This window comes from Pelecanus crispus, chromosome 3 (genome assembly GCF_030463565.1).
Source record: "Pelecanus crispus isolate bPelCri1 chromosome 3, bPelCri1.pri, whole genome shotgun sequence".
NCBI classification, from domain to species: domain Eukaryota; kingdom Metazoa; phylum Chordata; class Aves; order Pelecaniformes; family Pelecanidae; genus Pelecanus; species Pelecanus crispus.
Window position 1 is genome coordinate 104,093,410 of NC_134645.1, and position 12,803 is coordinate 104,106,212.

A 12,803-nucleotide genomic window follows, 5' to 3' on the forward strand; every position below is an offset into this window, starting at 1 on the left:
TTTTTTCTCTGCTCATGTGGCCCCGTGCTTTCTAACCCTGTGCAGGCCAGAGTCTTCATTTCACTAGGAAATTTTTCTGTTCTCTTTTCATACCTCTGTATCTTTTTCGTATTAATATGCAATAGCTTTCTCTGATCGGTAAAGCGGTTTTCCATCAGCTGTCAAGGTGAAAGCAAGGGGATTAAGGTTCCTCTGATACATTCTTTTGGTATTACTTTAATGTTTTTTTCTAACTAAGGGGAACTCTTCTTATATGCTTCAGAACAAGTTTATATTTTTTGAATTACTGCATAACATGCATATATTTAATAATCTCTTAGAGCCAAAGATATTAATATGCCTTAATTTTTTTCTAGGCTGTGGGATTTTAATTTGTTTGAGAAAATGGTTCTCAGGCTTCTATTCTGCTTGCAGTATCTCTGTCCACTGTTCTAGGCCCATTAAGATATTATTTCTTTTTTATTTTATACTACTCCTTAATCTCGGTTGAGAATTTGAACTGGTATGAAATGCATTCTGTTATTCCTTGTCTGAATTCCTGAGATCCAGTCCGCAACCCTGGTTGGGCGAGGGTGCTGGTGAGCTTCTGGCGAGATGAGACTCCACCTTAGAAGAAGTGGGTTTGAAACACTCCTGCTGACCTTGTGTGGTGGGAGGTGGAGGAGTCAGAGGGCTGTCCCTTTGCTGAATTTGTGCATTAGCAGCTGGTGAATCATCATCCTGCTGGTCTTGTGTGCTGGGAGGAACAGCCGAAGACATGATGCCCTGAAGAGCAGCTGTTGAACCACTGTTGAGACAATTTATAACTAAGCTTGAGATATTAATATTAAATGTGCAATTACTACTGTTCTTAGTTTCCAAGCAGCAGTTTGTTTATTAGCTAGTTAACTAGTTTTCTTCACGGACACATTTCCCTTTTCCTTGCTTCACCTCAGCCTGATGGATCTGAGATGGTGACTTGTCTGTCTTGTTGGATTTGACTCCAAATTCCTTCTCTTAAATTGTAATCATATTCTGGGGAAGGGCAGAGGAGGTGGGCAGGGAAAGAGGAATGGCAAGGGAGGAGATCAAAATTGCAGTATCACCAGTTTTAAAAGTTAGTAACTTGTGTCTAAATTGTTAGTAAAGGTACTGCATGACAGGATTTTCTCTTGACCTCTCTCTGTACTTCATCGCTGGAAGGTCAACTGAAGGAGTAACAGTGAGATTATGAGCACTTTCAAATTCTCCTGATTTTCTTACAAAGAAAACTTGTGTCATCTGAGTTAAAGGAATCACCACCATTACCTAGACTACTTACAAGGTGCTTACATGCTTTTACAGTGAGGAAATTCTGGACAGATGTAAAATGAATCCATTGTAAATGCATTCTAATAATCATTCATTCAAGAGAGACTATGCAGGCTATTTTGCATTGGTTTCAGTGGATATTGGACAGGATTTTACATAAATGCTTATCAATAACAGACATAAAGACATTTTTAAGATACCAAGTTTAAACTGAAAGGCCTGTAGGCAGTATTAAAAAACAACCCAGAATTGTTATAGTGTTAGCTCAAGATCCTCCCATCAAGGCTTCAGAAATACTGTATCTGTAGATGAGAAGCTGTCCTGGTTTCAGCTGGGATAGAGTTAATTTTCTTCCTAGTAGCTGGCATAGTGCTGTGCTTTGGATTTAGTAGGAGAAGAATGTTGATAACACACTGATGTTTTTAGTTGTTGCTAAGTACTGCTTATGCTGGTCAAGGACTTTTCAGCTTCCCATGCTCTGCCAGGTGCCCATGAAACTGGGAGGGGGCACAGGCAGAAGAGTTGATCCAAACTGACCAAAGGGCTATTCCACACCATATGGCGTCATGCTCAGTATATAAACTGGGGGGGGGGGGTTGGCTGGGGAGCAGCGATCGCTGCTCGGGAACTGTCTGGGTATTGGTCGTTGGGTGGTGAGCAATTATTGTGCATCACTTGCTTTGTATATTGTTATTATTGTATTGTTATTATTATCATTACTATTTTACTTTATTTCAATTATTAAACTGTTCTTATCTCAACCCAGGAGTGTTTCTCACTCTTACTCCTCCGATTCTCTCCCCCATCCCATCGGGGTAGGGGGAGTGAGCGAGCGGCTGTGTGGTGCTTGATTGCTGGCTGGGGCTAAACCACAACAGAAGCCTCAGGAATTAGCAACATTTATGGATTCTCTAATGAAGATAAAAAATGAAAATATAAAATATTTAAGATTGAATACTTTCAAAGAAGACAGAGTCTGTGTTTCTGTGCTGTTATTTTTACCACCAGTGTCAAGGACAAGGAAAAATACTACAGTGAATCAATGCACACTGTATGTTACAAATACAGAGGACCTTTGTTTTATGAAGCCTTCTCATCTCTAGGAGAAAAGCATTAACATAGTAAACTGTATTTTAGCCAGGCTGGTGCATTTGTTTATTGTTTCCAGATGAGTAAACCTGTGTATGTGGATTCTTCCAAGATATATTTTCTGAGTGTTTCTCAAGTAGTAATTCATAGACCACTGGTGGTCCATGGAGCACTTCCAGGTGGCTTAGAGAGGAATTTTAGTAGCAAAGCACTTCTGCTTTTCAAACAGTTCTGTCATAACATAGTCAAATATCTCGGGGTGGGGTTGGTTTTTTTTTGTTGTTGTTATGAAGTGTCTTACAGTTGCAAATACAGATTTTACAACATGCATGAGATAACTGAACTAGGAAGAAGTAAAATATTACTTCAGTATGGAAAGTCTAAGTAAGGACAAATCTGTTCTACCTGTCTAACTGATTTTAATCTCTCATCCTGTTCCTTGGTAATCTCTCATCCTGTTCCTTGTTAATCTCTTATCCTGTTCCTGAGGAGAGGCCGAGAGAGCTGGGACTGTTTAGCCTCAAGAAGGCTCAAGAGGATCTTATCTATATGTGTTAATATCTGATGGGAGGGTGTAAAGAAGATGGAGCCTCTCCTCAGTGGTGCCCAGTGGCAGGACCAGAGGCAATGGGCAGAAACTGAAACACAGGAGGTGCCTTCTGAACATCAGGAAACACTTTTTCACTGTGACTGAGCATTGGCACAGGTTGCCCAAAGAGGTTGTGGAGTCTCCCTCTTTGAAGATACACAACCCAACTGTACATAGCTCTGAGCAACCTGGTCTAGAGGGTTGGACTAGTCAATCTCCAGAGTTCCCTCCCAACCTCAACTATTCTGTGATGTGTACATTTGGTATGTGTGGACAGTACTATGCAAACAGCTGACTTCACTGCCAATAGGGATGAGTTCAGCAATTTTAGACTAGTCTTGTTCACAAGGTAAGAATGCCCAAAATAAGCAAGATGTTATTTAATAATTCCTCTGCCCCAATAATTTGGACTCTTCTGGCAGTAAAAGAATGCTTATTTAGCTCTCCTACAGTACTTTTATCAGTAGGTACAAAACAGGTGTGATTCTCCTTATCTTTACTTGTGGGTTAATTGAGGCACAACAGGTGACATGAAAATGGAATTGACTGGTCTCTGGAGAGCCTACAGAGAATAATAAGAGAAGTAAATAATGCCAAATCTAAAATAGACATATTGATCAAAGTAACTCCATGTGTTTACTTCTGTCTTCTCTTCCTGTAATTTAATAGTCTTGTGCTGCTTTGTTTAGAATGAACAACTTCTCTTTTTTTGTGCTGTAATGTTAAGCTGGACTGCTTCTGTATTATGTACTTTTTGTACAAAGTTATGAAAATATTTACCTACTTGGCAATGCATATATGAACATGTATCTTTATGGTAATTTTAAGGTTGCTTTTAGATTTTGTTACCACAGGGTAATATATGGAATTACACATTGCAGGCCACAATTTTTTTTTTAAGACTTACCAAAAGCTATGCTTCTGAAAAGCACCTGAGTTAAGATCTTTGCTTAAAATTGGCTTCTTGGTGCAATTGTTCAGTTTTTGTCCCATCATTCGCCTAATTAAAGCATCATCTGTGTTTGGAAACAACTGTTTTGTGATTCCTGCAAAATAAAGAGATATATAAGGCCTCCAAATCAGGCAAACCACAGATGTATGATCTAAAATGCATCTACTGCATCTTTAAAATTTACAGCTACTTCAGCTTCAGCTCTAGTTACTTTGCTGTCTTCACTCACTACTTCACAGAGTTTGCACATGCCAGCTCTTGCTTTTCTCTGTGCCTTCCATATTGCTGTGCCTGCTCTTGACAAACTCAGTGGCAACTCCAGGGCCACAAGGGCTTCCTGTAGTAATTGATTTATGTTCGCTCATCCTCTCTTCCTTTGTTTTGTTCTTGATCAAAGAGTCCTATTCCTATCCTTGTCAGTCCTCATGCCTCTGAATCTTACAGTTTGTGTTCGTTAATTTTCATTTGCAGGTGATGTCTCCTTCCCCAAACATTTCCCTTCTGTTTTGCCTGGCTAACTTTTTCTGAAGACAAGAAAACTAACAGGACTGAACATCAGGAATGCATCTCCTGCTCTCTCTTCTCCATCATCTTCCCTTCCCTTGATTTTTTTCCCCCTTTCATTTCCCTCTTCTTAAAATAATCTGATCTAACAACTCATTTTCTACAGTCCTAGAACTCCCAGGCTTCCTTCTCATTTTTCTTATTCTCTTGTATAATGTTGACACTTTTCTATTTGAATTCAGGAGTGTTCTCATTTCCCTTCACAAACTTCTTTGACTTCTCTATAGGCTTCCCTTTGTCACTGAATTGTCCGCAGCATGCTGTATTCAATGTCCTGGTTATCTTCTCTGCTTCCCTTTTCAGTTTTGCCTAGACCCTTCCCCAGAATCCACCTTTAGAAAAGTCACTAGTAGCTCTTAGAATCATAGAATCATTTAGGTTGGAAAAGATCCTTAAGATCATCGAGTCCAACTGTTCTTCTCATCCCGTGAAATTTTTAAAATTTGTCTCATACATCATTCTGAAATTGCCTCATCTTACCACCTCTAAATGTATTTTCACTACCTTACACACTTTTTCCTTTTCTCTCTCTTGACTTTGGGCCTTTTTCTCTAACTTGGTTCTTAAGGAAGACAGGTTTCTGCAACTGATAATGTTTGAAACTGCTGGCCAACTTCAGTAAAACTGGTCCAAGGTACAGGAACTGGAGCTAAGCTGGGAAGGGAACCGAGGGAACTGGGGAAGTCCAAGGGAATGGCAATGGGTGAGGTATTCTAGTACAGGAATTTAGGCCATGTTGCTCAAGTATTAAGCTATAGGTGTGAATCCAATAAAAATCAGGCTTCATGTGCTCACAAAATACTGTTTTCTTTAAAGCTGCTGCTTCCATCTGAAATGATTCTCCTTCCTATGCACCAAACATTTTTTGCCTTAAACCTCAGCATAGAACAAATTTTGTTTGCTTCTCTGATCACTGTTCCTGTCTTCTATACTTATTGTCTCATTCTGCCTCCAGCGCTATTTAAAATGTCAGAATTCATAGCATTCACTAGCTTCAGAATATAGCAGACAGTATTTTAAATTTGATCCAAGTGTGTCCTCTCTTTGCCTTCCCTTACCCATTAATTGTCATACTCCAAGTCTGACTGTTGTAGATTAACCTTTCAAAGGCTAAAAAAGTTCATAATATCACTGTGCTGAGTAGCCACTTAGGTAAAAACCACAAAATTCACACAATAGAAATACTACTACTTAGCATATCACTGACAGTATTTGTAACAGATGGGTTAAAAAAGTATGTAGCTAAGAAGGAAATATGAAACAGCACATCACCTGAGTAGACCAGCTGTTAAGCATTACAGCCCCTCCCTCAGAGAAAGCCCTCTGTCAAGTCAGTGCCACATTAAGTAATGTTAACAAGTAATCACCTATGATTTCCTGAACTTCATTCTGATTCATAGCTGGTTTCGCTGCTTTATCCTTTGAAGAGGAGGACTTTGCACCTGTCAGGCTGTGTGTAGCCATGTATTCATGTGTGTAAAGTGCTTGCATCAAGTCATTTATAAACTTTTGAGGTTTGCTCTTGTTACAAAGTGCAATCTGCCACTTTTCGATCTTGAACTGGAAAACAAAATTGGTCATAGGCATAACTATTGCAGTTCTCTAGAAATATTATATAGCATTACCTCTGAAATATTTTTTTCATTTTCCTTTTTTAAACCACAATTTCAAAAAGTGATCTCTGCAAACTGTGTGCTTGAGATCAACGCTAAACTTGCATACCGCTCAACGTTTGCAACTGTACATGCAGGTTGATTTTTTGTTGGAAGCAAATGTGGGGCAGACTAAGGACCCCGTTCATCCTAGCAAACACTTCACCGAGCAACCCTTACTGCTCACTAGTGGAGACAGGACATGTTCAGACGTATCTAAATCCTTCTGCTTGCACTCCATGCAGGCTGGCTCTTATCCAGTTCTGGCATGGATTCTGTTACAGCCTTGGGAGCATGGCACTGTGCACACGCTAATATTCCTGCCTCCAAACAGATATGCACTAAGAACTGTGACATCTGGTCCTGGGCTTTGAGAGTGACTTCTATATACAGCACTTGTACAGCCTAAAAGTATTTGAACTCTCCAAATGGGCAATTTTGAGCTACCTCAAGTAAGGCTAGGTTGCTTAGAAAATTAGGTCTTTTTTTATTTCTTTGGAGATGTTAGGTCAAATTTTGAGTATTGCAACATTCAGTCAAAACATCATAGCTTGATAATTCTTAACGGATTTCTTTGTTTTTTTAGGACCCCATGACAACACACGAGAATGATTTCCATGGACTGGCATGACTCAGTGCGTAAGAATGCTGATGTAAATTGTGAATGCAGAAGCTAGAATTATTCTTTTGATTGGGTCTTTAAATTTTTCATGTACAGCCTCTGTGCCTGAGATTTCTCAGTTATGCTCTGTTATAATTACAGAGAATAGGGGAACATCTTTACTCAGTATCTCTCTCTATATATACACATATTTCTACTTAACGGCTCGCTAGTGTCTGGAACAAGGGGAGAAAGATACCATTCTCAATTTACTCATTAACAGTTTAAACAGACTGCTGGTATTTTTCTCAGATTATCTCTGAAACACTACCACTCCCCTTTGGTATCCAAAGCATTAGGCTGGAAGTTATCCCTGGATCTTAGTATTTTCTTCATGCATCTGCATTCTGCCCTTAGTCACAGATGTGCAAAGCCACTGAAATCAAAGCGAGTTTGAGAGTGTACCAGCACACTGAGTTAAGTAAGTCAAGTGTTTCTCGTAGAAAGAGCCTTCTGCACAAACGGAGCTCATTAGTCACGCCATCAACTGAATGATGATTAAATGATTCTTACTGATGCTTATTTTTTATATTTGTTATACTATAACAGTAAAGTTTGTACTGTATAAAGTTTTAATTCTTATGCCAGAAATTGCCTTTTAACTGACCTGTTTTTCAGTCTGTTGCTCTTCATCTTCCACATTCAGAGTTATTGGTGAGCTGGAGTTACTATGCATAGCTGCGTAGGAATCTGCTAACGGATTGTTAGATGCTTTCCAAACAGCATGTGAATGCAGACTGGATGTAGATGATGTTACTCCCCCTTTGAGCAGTGCTTCAGCCATCCCTACCAGTTCCTCAAAATGGGTGACTGCCTGTGGCAACACTGAAATCAAACGGAAAGTGATGGGTAAAAGTAATAGAAGCTTTCAGACTATAATTACATAAGGATGTATATTTTTGTAATTAGATTCCCGTCGTACTGCAAAAGAGTCAAAGGAGTCAGCAAAAACGCTCTAACGTACTTTTTTCCTATTCTCGCAAAGCTTTTCCTGCCATTCTGCTGTCCCCACCCATGAAGATCTGGCCTCTGTTTTTAGAACAGGATAGATCAGTTCTCTGCAGAGCTAAGAGGAACCATTAGTTTATGCCTATCATGGCACTAAGCTGCCTATTTCTCTTTTTTCTTTTTGTTGTCTCAAAATCTCTACAAGTCTGTAAAGCTATTGAATATGGGCTAAGTAATGTTATGTCTGTTTTTTTTTTTCTTCAAAGAAGTTACATAGACTGCATAGACTTTTCCTCTTTTTTAATCTATAGAGAATATCTTTTAAATGGCCCTTTCTCCGAGTACTATTTATTTTCAAATATAAACTTTTAATGGGTCCATTAAGAAGAATCAATTCAGCAGAGCGAAAAGGATGCAAGGGCTGAAGAATCAGCAAGACAGAATCACTGAATTATTAGAAAACACTGTCAAAGACTAATACAAGTGCTTAAGATGTAAGGCAAATAGACCTAAATGTGTAAGAAAAGTTGTTGGACACTAACAAAATGTTTAAAAATAATATTCAGAAAAGTAGAGATGAATGATTCAAACCAAGAGGAATAACATATGGAACAGAATCAGGTGGGCAATGAAACTGATATGCACTTGCAAAATCATGTGACAATAAAATGATAGAAACTATGCTGTCTAGGGATGGTATGACATAGCTGGCAAGAAGTAGCAAATCCTCTTTAAACCTTAGTTTAAACTAATGTTTTGAAATTTTGGGTTCAGTCTTGGCTGCCCCAGAGTAAGGGACAGGGACAAGTAAGAGGGGCTTCAGAGGTGATCACTAAGTGATGAAGGATTCATTTATAAAAGAACAAAATGGCTCACCTCTGGGAAAGGGCTAAATTTGTTGTACCTGGAACTAACTCAGATTACCAATAATGAGGAATTGCTAAAGTAATTAGAAATTAAATCATTCCAGAATAAAGAAAATCTCAGTAGATCAAGAATAACTTAATAAATAAGGTTAGTTGGACTGCTCAGTGGAGCGTTTGAGCTTAGCTGATGGTTATACACAGCATACAGAAAGGTTCTCTTGGGTGCGACTGACAGCATTTAGACAGATTTTTCCATTTCTAACTCTATGATTGCATGGCCTCTGTGTACGACAGTTTTTTCTAAGTGCTGCTGGAATTAAATGTTGCCATGTATCAAAGACACTGATGCTAATGGTAGGCCTTGATCATGTCAGGTGCTTCAGCATCCATAATTCCCGTCCAAATGGCCTCTTATAAATCAAGCTTTTCATGACCTTCAGACTTTCCTCTTCATTAAAATACTTCCCCTGACTTTACCTTGAAGCATCACCAGGGACTGCCTTAGGCGGCAGTTTTCTCTCATGGTGTCTGTCAGCTTCCTCTTGAGACTTTTTATTTTGGCACAAAGTTCTACCTTGGATAGTTGAAATAAAGGCTCTTCATCATCACTGCTACTTTCACTGTACAGAAAGTTGCTCCCTGAATATGTTTCTCTCTGGAAAAAAAAGCCCAAAACATGCTATCTAGAGCAACAACAACATAAAATTAAAGCATTAAAACTAACATTAAAATATCTGGCTAAATCAGAATATTCTCTTTGTATGCAGAATGTATAAACAGACTTGGTGCATTTTAATAATAGCTGTTACTGAACCTAGATATCACCATTCATATTAAAATTCAAAATGAAATGTCAGGGTAATACATAACTGCTAGGTACTGCTCTCTCTGTTCTCCATTCACCAATTTTCTAAGGTAGTGCCTTTTAGAACCATTAACTTCACTAAACAAAAGTCTTATGCACCCCTAAACAAATACATCTCAGTTTGCTTTTGCTTAATGTATTAAAATTGCTGAAGATGAGATGTTTACCTGTTTGTTAATTAAAGATGTTTCAAGTTGACTCAGGATGTTGGCAGGAGCAGATGCCTGTAATGATTTCTTTCTTTTTATATGCTTCATCATCTTCCCCTGAAACAAGAGCATAATACTGCCTTTGCATTCCTAGAGAGCCTTTTGTTACAGTATCTTGTGGTATACCATAAACTTTTATTCACTGTGGACTTGACATTCTTGGTTAGTATTTTTTAAAAATAAGTTTATAACCTTTTGTTAAGATTTATGTTTTCTCTCCCCACATTTTGTCACTACAGATCTCAGCACAATGCAAAGCTCAGAAAACCTGGTCCCTTTCCTTCCTTATGCAGTGGTCAGATTTCTGTCTTATGGGAGAAAATATAGTCTTGAATAACACTTCTCTCTTTAAATAGCAAAGGACAAAATCTATTGGCCTAACTAATTACTCTGACAAGTTATTGTGCTGAGGTACCATGTGAAGATTGTCTGTATTCCTACCTTTACTCTATATGTTTTGTGTATTATATTGTGAATAATCAATAGTTATGGTCTATTTAATTCCATTATGGGCCTACCAATATCACGCACATAAAGACAGAAACTTACCTGTTCTTTATCCAGGTCACTGTCTTCACTCTCTGAGAATATCATTTCTATCCTCTTCCTCTTGCCTTTTCCAAGGACTTGTATTTTTGTAATTTCATCCGCTCGTAATATCTTTTGCATCATTTCCACCAGCTCTTGGGGGTCATCTGAAGTGATGGAAAAAAAAGGCCAAAGCACAGAAAATCAGGTAGCAATACCTTACAACTAGATTAAAATTTCATATCAGACAAATGCTCTGGAACTGTACTCACCACTCATGTACACAACTTTCACCAGGTGCTTTTCTGTCTGTCTTTCTCCCACAGGCCAGTTTACTAGCACGTGCTCATTTGGTTTCAGAAATCTTTCTAGTTCATTGTCATCACTGGGAAGGTCCTGTATCCATGAAGTCTCTCCAATTTGCAGTGAATTATCATTTACAAAATCAAACAGTGTGAATTTTTTCATTGTTAAGTGGTTTTCTTGTCACACAGACACCGCCTAGGGGACGTCATAGGAAAAATAGCTGTTAACCATGTCATGCCACAGGAATGTTACAAGAATACTTTAAAAAGCCCCAAACAACCCTCCTATTCCTGGATTTTGGTAATTACCTTGTATGAAAATATCCTGGATAAGGAAGTGAAAACTAGTCAAGCAGCGTGTTCTATCTCCCCTGAAAGATGGGAGATGATCTGTTCAATACATGTACATAAAGACAGTTGCCTCCAAAACTATGCACAGAAAACAGCTTTCACTCAGAGCCCTTGCTTCCATATTACTACCATGCCTAATCCATCTCCTGCCCAGGATCTCCATTACTACTACATTTGCCCCAACAGAAGTTTTCAGTCCAGCCTCTGACTGAGAAATACAGGTGTGATAACTTTCCCTAGAATGAGGGAAGGTACTAGCTCTACGTGCTATTAAAAGGGATATATGACTTCCAGGACTGTATTAATCATCCCACGGGCAGCAAGATGTACAATTGCAGCCACGAAAAACCAACCCAGAACAACGCAGGACAGCTGACTGGATGAGGTTTGACATGTTCTGGCAGTGGAAAACTTGACGTACAAAAGAAATGATGGGCTGAGGACTGGCAGAGAGCTGGGCTGCTTCACGAAGAATAACAGCAACAAGGAGAACCCAGACCCAAATATACAGCTAAATCCTTTGCCTACATAGAACAATATTTTTAAAGCAAAGGACCATTTCTGGGCTTTTTAAAGCACTGAAGTTCCACACTGGGAAAAGGGAACAAGTCATACTTTGGGCTTTATTTTTCTAATTAAGCTGATATGCCTTACATGAATGTGTGAAATGTAACACACTTTAATAAACTCTAGTGAAAATGTAACCAGTTCATTCAAGTGCTTCCATTATACTCAGAGAAGAGATTTTCTATTTTAAAATTATTAAATCAGATAAAACCAATAAATAGAAAACCTGATTTTGCCAAACCTTGGTCTTCTTTCCAACAAACATACGGTTTGGCCTGTCAGTTCATAGAGGTGAGGTGATTTTACAGAGCTACAAACTCATGAATTCCCAGATGTGACAGTGTGATTTGCGATTTACTTGGCCTCAATCAGTCGGAAGCAAATCTAGTGCCTCACGCAGAGGCTGTCAAAAAGGTAACTCAGAGCTAGGAAGGGAGAATTACGTGGAGCTATTATGTCAAAGTGAGAAAATCTGGCTGCAGTGCTCCAAGAAGCAATGTCAATTTGTTTGCAAAAGCCCAGCTCACCACTATTCACCATGTCTGTGCTACGCCTCAGAAGAGCTGGTTTTTCACACAGGGGTAAGCTTGTTAATTTGTGAAAGACAGCTGCGCTCTTGTCAACATGTTTACTGATACAATGAGGCAAGTAGCGTAAGAAATAGCCATTAAAAAGCATATTAAATCATGCTTTTATGCAGAATGTGTTGAGTGTGATAGCAGTAGGTTTGTTAAGTACTGCTTTGCTTAAGAAAGGAGACTGTGTTTGCAAGAATTCACATTAATTTTCTTTAAAGCAAGTTAAAAAGACTGGGAAACATCCGTGCCATGTAAATTCTGGAGAGGAAGCCGCCTGAATGTCTATGCCTAGCATGAATCACCGGAGGCCTCATTCTGCCACTGACCCATGCCGAGCAGATCCTCACACCACAGAAAGGGATCATTCAACAATTTAAAACAGCCTGTCCGTGCAATCACATTGACCATTAGTGTTTTTCCTTCTTTCTCGAACCGCTTTTGAGTATATACCCCAATCAGCTTAACGTTTCTCATCTGGCACGAAGACATTAACTTCTGCCTCTGATCAACCCAGGACAACAATCCCCATCACAGAGTTCTTTGATTCTCAAATGAAGTACTTTGAGTTTTCCCCTCCTTGGCCCTCGGCAGTTGCGAGCTACTTCATTACCCTCCTAAAAGCCCACATAAGGTCAGCAGAATTGCAGCAAAGTTGGAACTGCCAGTGTGCTAAGATTAACAGCTGACTGACTGACTTCTATATTTTTTTTTGAATGTTTCCCTGTAGTCCTCTGACAGTTTGTATCTTGTCTCTCATTTTTGTATTGAGACAAATATTCTCTGAGCCGT

The 12,803-nt window shown here is 39.0% G+C and overlaps 1 protein-coding gene across 1 annotated transcript; it reads right to left on the reverse strand.

The window, feature by feature from the left end:
- Positions 1 to 519: 519 nt before the first annotated feature.
- BEND6 (BEN domain containing 6) lies at positions 520 to 10,354 on the reverse strand. Its single transcript, XM_009477721.2, has 6 exons — positions 10,235 to 10,354; positions 9,089 to 9,266; positions 7,405 to 7,622; positions 5,852 to 6,044; positions 3,876 to 4,014; positions 520 to 787 (listed from the first exon to the last, which is right to left on the reverse strand). The coding sequence occupies exons 1-6, from the start codon at positions 10,352 to 10,354 to the stop codon at positions 520 to 522; spliced, it is 1,116 nt and encodes a 371-aa protein (XP_009475996.2).
- Positions 10,355 to 12,803: the final 2,449 nt, after the last annotated feature.

Coding starts and splice junctions, on each gene's coding strand:
- BEND6 (XM_009477721.2), bottom strand. CDS start 10,354: ATGCAAAAGATATTACGAGCGGATGAAATTACAAAAATACAAGTCCTT. Junction 7,623..9,088: donor GTCCCTGGTGATGCTTCAAG/GTAAAGTCAGGG, acceptor GTTTGATTTCAG/TGTTGCCACAGGCAGTCACC. Junction 788..3,875: donor TTTCAGAAGCATAGCTTTTG/GTAAGTCTTAAA, acceptor TTGTCTCAACAG/TGGTTCAACAGCTGCTCTTC.